At 36.8% G+C, this 9,515-nt stretch overlaps 1 protein-coding gene across 6 annotated transcripts in view; it reads right to left on the bottom strand.

The window, feature by feature from the left end:
• The window catches only part of BNC2 (basonuclin zinc finger protein 2), a 515,687-nt gene that overhangs the window by 168,303 nt on the left and 337,869 nt on the right, over window positions 1-9,515 (bottom strand). For all 6 annotated transcript variants that reach the window (XM_027769370.1, XM_027769366.1, XM_006171180.2 and 3 more), the window contains one exon: window positions 4,330-4,432. In XM_027769370.1, the coding sequence (XP_027625171.1) occupies window positions 4,330-4,432 (103 nt within the window). The remainder of the gene's footprint in view (window positions 1-4,329; window positions 4,433-9,515) is intronic.

The raw sequence follows: 9,515 nt of genomic DNA, 5'->3' as shown, positions 1-9,515 counted from the left end.
TTCGAGTCCTGGACCTGGCGGCTTGCTTTCTTGCTTTCCCTTTCTCTCTCTCTAGTCAAATTAAAATAATAATAATTATTATGGTAACAAATGGAATTAAATAAATAAATTATTATTTGAAACAAAAGAAATTCATTAAGTGATGGGGATGAGGGTTTGGGTAGGAAATGCTTTATTAATTCAGAGGAAAATACCAACTGGTACTCAAAGAACTGTCTCATCCCCCTCCCCACGCATACACCATAATTCAGTAGGGCTAAAGATTTCAGGGAAATAATTCACAAAGAGTAACATGGCCTACTATTAGTATAATGAATTAATTACTATTTAATTTTTAAAGCAACTTTTTCAAGATTTTTGTAGAGCAGCTAATCTCAACAACCAAGCAGGATTGAGACACAGTCTGCAAAGCAGTAAATGAGTGTGTGTACATGTGTATGTGTGTTTATGTGTGTGCATGCATGTACATATGTGGGGGTTTCAAAAAGTTAACAGAAAATATGCATTACAAAAAAATTATGCATGTATTTCAATTTTTTTGTTCCAAAAGAAATCTGTATTTTAATTCCATTTTCCATTAATTTTTTCAGTCCCTGCATGTAGATACAAATGCACGTATATATGGAATATACTGACCCATGAAATTCAATATTTAAGAATATATTGTAGATGCTGTTAACAAGAGATAAAGGAAATGTTTATTCAATAGGCCAATAAATTCTCAAATATTTTATTTTTTGAAGAGAATACCTGATTTTGTCATTTGATTATTTTCTTAGCAGCATATATTAATTTTTTTTAGTACAATAATAGGTAGACCTTGTTGAGTGCTACCATGAAATAACTCTATGTAATGTATCCTGGTAGTCTTAGTACTGTTCCAAGCACTTACAGAGAAAAATCACACACACACACACACACACACACACACACACACACACTAGAAGAGCCAAGTCACTTCTTCTTTGCCCCACGCTTAGGACACTGTACTGTGTAAGGCAGCCAGAAAGACTGCTGTGTTTCACCTCTGAGAAGAAATAATTGGAGACATGATTTCAGGGTTTCTGTGCAGGGGGAAGGAATGAAGCAATTAATTGAAATGCTAGGGGCAAAAAGAGTGGGTGCTCTAATCCCACTGCCAGCTCAAAGGCTAGAAGCCAACCCCTTACTGTCATAAGTGCCCTGAAGAAGGGAGTTAGGAGTACAATTTGCATACCTATGAGTGAGTATTCTGAGTTGTATACAGATATGTCTCAGTTGTGTGAGGGGAAAGAAGGGTCAAGGTGATAACTGTGAGAGAAAGAATCAGCATTCATGTTTCTTAAATCTGAGAAAATTAATATTCCAGAAATAGTTTCTAATGGCGCAACAGGAAAAGCATAGTCTAGTGTACAGAAATATCTTATTTAAGTTGGTAAAAATTATATCCCTTAGAAAGGTTTCCTTCACAACAATCACTAGCCAGGAGTAATTTATGTTGTTCAGGAAGGAATAAATATTGCTTTTTTTTAATCTCATTACACTTCTAATGTAATATGAATATGGAAGTTGAACAGATAAAACAAACTCTGGTAACAGTCAATGTTTATATGCACAAGGCTACCATACTAGATGACGGTAATACAAGATGGTTTTGGAAAAAGAGTGAAAAATCCTTTATTTAATGATTGACCTTCCTTTATTACTTACTATTGTCCATTTTGTTATTTTTTTAAAAGAGTTATTTAATTTTATTTATTATTATTATTATTATTTAAAAAATTAACCAGAGAGAGAGACAAAGAGAGAGAGGAAAAGTGAGAAAGCAAGCCACCAGGTCCAGGACTCAAACTGCAGTTGGCGATGTGGGAGTCCAGCACTTTAACCACTATGCCACCTGCTGATTCCAGTTTGTTATTTTTATGTGTACTATTATGTGTGTGTGTATGTGTCTTCTTTTTTTTAGAGATTTTTGCTATATGGTGCATGTGCTAGCTGGAAAGACAGAGAGACAGAAGGTGAGAAATCACCCCCTTAGGAGATGACCACACTACAATCTCTTCTTCATTCTTCTCGCAAGATTTTGGGCATGCACACACCTGTGTATGGCATGAGTTTTAAGCCACCAAGTCCAACACTGGAACTGTGGCCAACTACGTGGGAGTCCAGTGATATAATAACCATTATACCATCTGCTGCTCCTAATCTGTATTATCTACATATCTTTAATTTCCATAATAAGACTACAAGGTAGCTATTATCCTATTTTACAGATAAGAAAACTGAGGTCCAGGAATGTTAAGAAACATGTCACTGAAGTGACAGAGCCAAGATCTGACCTCAGAATACTCTATGCCCATATTGTTTCCAGTGATCTCGTGATTTTTGTTGTTGTTGTTGTTGTTGTTAAAGGTTTTTTTGCCTATAGGGTGTGTCGTTAGCTAGAGGGAGACAGAGAGGGAAAATGAGAAATCACCCTCCAGTTGGAATGGTCTAGCTGCAAACCTTTCTCTTCCATTCTCCTCTTGGGATTTTGAACATGCATGCACACTCACCCATTATGATTTTCAAGCCACCAGGTTTGGGGCTCGAACTGCAGTCTCAAACTGTGTGACTCCAGCACCATAACCACTACACCACCTGTTGGTCACCCAGACCTCATGATTTTTTGATGGGCTTGAAACATAAGCTCTTTACCTATTATGTAGGAGAATCAGTATTTCAACAAGGAAACGACACTTGGAAAATGTTAGAAGCTGAATTTCCCCTAAAATTCCAATGTTGAAGTTATAACCCCTAGTACCTCAGAATTTGACTTTATTTAGAGATAGGGCCTTTAAAGAAGTAATTTAAACTGAGACCCTTAGGGTGGGTCCTAATCCAATTTGACTCATATCCTTGTAAAAAGAGGAAATTTGGATGCACAAGGAGACATCAGAGGTGTGCACCCACAGAGGAAAAGACTATGTGAGAGTAGTTACCTGCAAATTAGGAAAAGAGGCCTCAGAATAAAACTAACCCTATCAGCATCTTGACCTTGGAATTCCTGTCTCTCAAATAGTGAAAATATTCATTTCTTGTTGTTTAGAAAGAATGTAAAAGAAAAAGAATTCATTGAATGCATAAACATACATAGACTACAAAAATAACAGCAGCTTATCTCTTGTTTAAGACTGGATTGAGAGTTGTTATAGCTTTTGAACTTGTTAATGAAACAGAAAAGAGTTCCATCCCAGGGGGCACAGAAGGATTATAATGCTGTGGCTATGTAGTCCAAGTACACTTCTTCCCAAATAGTCTCATACTACTCTCTCTCCCACACAGAAACATGGCTGAAATGTCCCTGCAACTACAACACACACGCCTTAACAAGCAAGGTACATGATAAATTAAAAGCATTTCAAGGCATGGCCCAAGTGCTGTTACCTCAGATCTTGCTAAAATAACATGACATTTATAAAAATACAACCCACTGGATGTTTGGCACTGCTTGGGAATGAAGAATATGTCCATTTAAGAGCCAATACCCCAGGCTGTCAAAAAATCTCAAGCCAGAATTTCTTTTATAAACATTACCTATCTTTTTAAATTCTGCAGTCTAGGAGGTGAAGAAAATGTCTGCTTATTTCCAAGTCTCCTTTTTTGCCTAAACACAATAAATGTAAACCATTCGCAAGAGTATGTTACATTCTCAGTGAAGGCACACTGATGGAACAGCTCTGTGCACCTGGCAAACAGCCTCAACACTTAGATCCTTCACTCTGGAAAACCCCACCCCAACACACACAGAGCTCTCGCTCCACCGACTACCTCCTATCCCAGCACACACTGAAAGGGGGTATTTACAGATTATTTTTTCAGATACCAGTCAAATAATGTTCCCGTTCACTCTCTCACCCACCTTAGACCATACAAAATTTAACATCTGGAAGGATAAATTCAGCTCCTAACCATATGACAAGGGTGAGCAGTCATTGAGGAGTTCTCAAGTAAGGAGGATTTGCCAGCTCCCCTCTGAGGTCCAGGCCTTGAAAGGCCAACTGTGGTATGTTTGAGTTTCCATCAGGCCTGGTGCTTGCTGGCTGCTGCTATACTCAGGAAGAACCTCACGGCCCAACTGTCCTATAAACATCTTGCCCTTCTGCTGAGAGCTGCTTGCCTAGCCTTATTTCTTGGAGCCGAGAATATGCTGTTTGAGAGCCGCAGGCTGAATGTTAACTAACACTTGGAGCACAGCTGACCTCTCTTCTCCAAGCCAGTGACTGCTCTAAAAACACACACACACACACACCTTCACATGAACATAACAAGAACAGGAAAAAAAAAAAAAAAAGCCCAGATTTTCCTCACCATGTGCCACCCAGCCATGTTTACACTGATCGCAAGTCCTCAGGTTAATCTTCCCCGGCTGAAAACATTCACACGTGCAGTTTACCAGTGTGCAACGAATGGCCTGAAAAATAAGGAAGGAAAAAAAGATCAGCATCTGTTCAAAGGTACTATTTCTTTCTCATCATTTTAATAAATAACGCCTACTTCCATTTTAAAGGTTTTATGTTGTTAGGGACCTAGGAATTTTCAAAAATAAAATTTGATTATCTTCAGAATCAATTAAACTAGGAATTTTCAAAAATAAAATTTGATTATTTTCATAATCACTTACAAAAAAAATGAGAAAACAAAAGTTCATTCACTAGTATGTTTTGTTATTCACCGTAACCTTTCCATCAGAAACATAGATCTAGTAGAATAATAAAGGACTACATTTAAGATGCTACATTTCTTTTTTATATATATTTTATTTTTTATACAATCACTGTGTATTATTATACCATGCAAAATGAATTTTCCCAGCATGAGTACACTGCATTTTACTCTAGTTAAAGACATTATTCTAAGACGCTATGCTTCTTAACATTAGAGATCCAAAGGAGAAAAAAAAAGGTTGTTACTATTATATATTTACATTTAACTTTATCAACTTGGCAATACTGTGAAGAAATACATTATAATAAAGTAATATGAAAGTGAAATGTTTGTGAAAGTAAAACATGGCAAACATATTATTATTTAGACTATCACTTTTCTTTTGACTAGTTTTATAAGCTTTGTTAATCTTTCTGGTTTATTTTGAAAGAGAATCCTGTTTGCCCAATGAGAACTAGCCTTTTCCATATTACTTAACACTTTTAAACTCCTTGGATTTATTTTTCTTTGATTTAGTAATTTTCTTTTCATTCCTATTTTGAAGATATACAAAACAATCATCTTTTTATTGTAATGGCAATGTAAGAAAATAAGTTTAAACTTAGTTTTCAGATTACTTTAAAAATAGGAAAAGTCATTTATGTGAATGTTTTATTTCTGAAAGAGTACAATTATATCTTTGAAAACTAAAAAACATGCTAAAAACTTTCATTTCCTTGCAAGTACTTTAAAAAATCATCGTATCAGTTTTTATTATAGAGTGAATCCATAGAAAATTAGCATAGTGTGCAAGTTTTTATGAATAAAAATCTATGTTTAAATCTATGTGCTAAAGCTGACCTATGCTCCTAGACTACAGTTAAGAAATTTAATTTATACATTTAGATCTAATTTGCATGGAAATTCTGAAGACAGAGGGGATTTAGTCTGATCATTCACAGATTAATAATCTACTGTAACTACGTGAACTGCCAGGAAAAGATCTCTCTACAGATTTAAATGCAATCAATGATTACTGATTTTTGGGTTGGGGAATGTCTGAAATTGCAGTTTTGTGCCTAAAAGCTTCACTCACTTATGCAATTCCAGATGCCCATATTTCTGGAACCATTTGGATTTTTGTATAAACTGTGTCATTTGTACCAGGCAGTATTTTAGATATTGTTATCATAGTTGAGACAAATTCTATTTACAGTGAATAAGACTGAATAGGATTTTATTGTTCTCTATGTTTTGGATGAGGCAAATTTACAGTATTTCTCTTTCATTAATTAATATTAAATCTATGGGTTCCCTATTTGGTTTGGGTTGTTGGAGTCCTAAATGTACATTCCTTTTATACTTTACCCCCATTTCTAATCTGCTCTTCTGTGTACCTCAAGTAACTATTCAACTGTATAATGTGGCTGATATTAAAGGGTCTCTCTCTCTTCTAATGTCACTGATCCAAAGACACATAACAAGGTTGCAAAACATTTTTTTCTGTATTAGTGATTAAAGAAAATATTAAGTTTTACAGAGATACATTTCTCCCCAAAAATTCTTATTTTAATTTCGTTTATTGACTTGGTAACTGATCAGAACATTCCAGGTTAAAAATAGTTTCTTTACGTTGGGGAACCAGCAGTTAGCGTAATGGCTGTCGCTGGACTCCCACGTAGTTGACCGCGGTTCACATCCCAGACCCAGTGGCTTAAAACTCACGCCGGGCGCGTGTGCGTGCGTACCCAAGATCCCAAGAGAAGAATGAAGGAGAAGGGATTGCGGCATGACCATCCCCCTCTGGGAGGTGATTTCTCGCTTTCTGTCACTATGTTTCTCTCTGGCAAGCACACGTGCCCTATAGTGAAAACCTCTCCAAAAAAAAAAAAGAAATAGTTTCTTTACGTAACACATGTGTTAGTTAATACATTCACAACTTGATTGTATATGACCAAAGTAAAATGAGTTTAGAAGACTGTATTTGCACTGAAAATAAGATACCTGATGAACTATCATATTATAAAGTTAGATATAAAAACTATTAAAACGCTTATATAATTGAAGTGCAATAATAATAGTTTTCACCAATGCTTAAACACTACCCTCTACTTTAACAAAGTCAAGGGAAAACTACTAAAAAGAAATGATCTTTCAAGGATAGTAAAGTACTAACTGCAGCATAAAATACAACTATTTTAAATCATTAAACCTAAAATAGTTATTTTACAAACATATTCTAATTTTGTGTCATGTGCAAAGCACACTTTCATCAAATGTAATTATAGTATGTTCAAGACAAGAACAGATTAAGAGACTGTAGAGTTGCTTTATTTTTATGTATATTTATTTCACTGGTTTAATCATTCATTCACTTGCTCTGAACTCATTTATGATTCAAATATTTTTCTCTTCCTAAATAACTCTATACATCTGGTGCATTTGGGAATTAAACTTTTCAGATCATCATTCTTTTTTATGAATTCAACTCTTTTTGTACCTAAACACACAAATATTGGAACACCTCAACTCCTTTTGTATATAAACACTTAAGCACTGGAATATACATTTTGTGTTTCCATGAAGTCCAGAAGGTCTATTTGTTTTAAATTCAGATTTATATAGACTACAATTGTTCCTTAAGGGAATTATATATATTTAAACAATATGGTCTAAATAAATATTTTGAGTAAGAAACTATTGTGGCTTCAAAGGAAGTTTTGTTTTAAATAACATTTTTGAAACGGCATAAAACTTTGACATAGTATTTATTCACAACAAAATAGAACCAATGTGATCACTTGCCAGCTCACCCACACTTAAAAAACATAAATTATCATATAACTATCAAAGCCAGTTAAACTTTAAAACTGTACATGCTAAGTAGACAGCTGGGAAGAGAAGAACAGGTAAGCTTTCATTCTAGCGAGCATATCTACTTCTCCCTCATTCAACTAACTTTGCTAAGTGCCTCCAACTCTCTGCTGGGAACTTTGAATTTACTATAATGCCTGAATTACAAGCTCTGAAAATGCAGATATAGAAAGAGGAGGCAGTCCGGTCAGATGGTTCCCACCTATACATGAAAGAATTGGTATTCAAGTCTAGCAATGCAGATCTTCAGGACCCAAAATCATCAAGAGTGCTCTGTAACTCTCCTCAGTTCTTACCTCACTGGCATTCCCTCAGCTCCTCAAGAACAATGATGACAACAATAATATATTTTCTTAAGTCTGCAACTACCAAAAGTAAATACTGCTCTGCTTACCTTTACCATAGATTTCTTAAAAAAGAAATCCATGCACCCAGCCACCAATGCTTCCACTTCGTTACCACCACCTACATGTTAACTCTGCCATCCGGATGCTGCCCCACAAGGTCCTGAAACTGCGCTGAGAGGCATTTGTTCCTATCACATCTGATCCCCTTTTCTAGTCTCCTTGTCTTCACAGACTTTGATGAACTTGCCTCTTTATTCCTGGCTGTAGAGACGGACTATCCTAGTTTTTCTGGCAACCACTTCTCTCTCTCTCTCCACTGTAAATAAATACAGGTGTTTCCCACGGTCACAGCCTTCATTTTCAACTTGGAGATTTCATCCCCTCCTACAGTTTCAAATATCACTACGTAAAAACCCTCACTTTGGAGTCCAGCACTGTGTTGAGTGGCAGGAAATAGATGAGAGTGCCCTTGTGCTCCAGGATTTGAAAGTTTGGGGTTTGTGGGCATTGGGTTTAGTGGAGCAAGCCTAAGAACAAGAAGTGTGACTTTGAACAGGTTTGAAAGCACCATTTCTCCCTCTTTATTTCCCTGTCCTTTCCCCTACCAAACCCCAGGATTTTGTTTTTATTAGTTTACAACAGTAAACTACTACCTGCTTTAAATAATAGCTAGATTTATTGAATATCTGCCATTTTCCAAACATTGTACTAAGTAGTTTACAGTCATTAGCTCTCTTTCTTTCTTTCTTTTTCTTTTTTTTTTGGGAGAGGTTTTTGCTATAGGGCACGTCCGCTTGCCAGAAAGACAGAAGAGAAAGACAGAGAGAAAGTGAGAAATCACCCCACAAGAGGGATGGCCACACCGCAATCCCCTCTCCTCCATTCTCCTCTCGGGATCTTGGGCACGTACGCACACGTGCCCAGCGTGAGTTTAAGCCACCGGGTCCGAGACTCGAACCACGGTCGACTACATGGGAGTTCAGTGACACAGCCATTACACAAACTGCTGGTCCCAGTCATTAGCTCTCTTAAGCCTCAGAAAATGCCATGAGGTTGTTCCTACTATTTTCCTTTCACAAATGAGGAAATCAAGGGAGAGACAATTCCCTATCTCATCTAACGTCACTTTAACCTAGTTAAGTCACAGATTTAGGAATTAGCCCTCAGTCTATGTGAGCTCTCCACCCCACTAACTAAAACCTTGAGTTATAATACCATTCACAGCTAGGCAGTCATAGGGCAGTTTTCACTGACATCCTGCCTTCCTTAATAAATGATCTATATCTTTGGCCTAGCTAAAGTGGAGTGGCATAGCAGTAGCACAATGCTCTGCCATAGTGGAAGCCTTATGGAAGATTAGGGTTTGAGTCTCAGGTCAATCCAGAACATACACATACATGTGCCTAAAATCCTAGTTGTCTGGGAAAGGTGGGTGGAGGATCATGGCATGAGAAACTGTTGAGGGTGCCATGTATACGTGTGTGTCTCAGTCTCTGCCCTCCCCCTCAGCGAAATATGCCATCTCTCCCAAGAAATAATACTTTGGGGTCAGCATATGGCAGGGTGGTTAGGTGCAAGACTCTCACATGGCCAACAGTGGTTTAAATCATGCTGGGCGTGTATGTGTGT

The sequence above is a fragment of the Tupaia chinensis genome, unplaced genomic scaffold, assembly GCF_000334495.1.
Source record: "Tupaia chinensis unplaced genomic scaffold, TupChi_1.0 Scaffold149424_1, whole genome shotgun sequence".
NCBI classification, from domain to species: Eukaryota; Metazoa; Chordata; class Mammalia; order Scandentia; family Tupaiidae; genus Tupaia; species Tupaia belangeri.
Note: the sequence above shows the minus strand (reverse complement) of the source record. Positions and strands in the feature narration are given on the sequence as shown.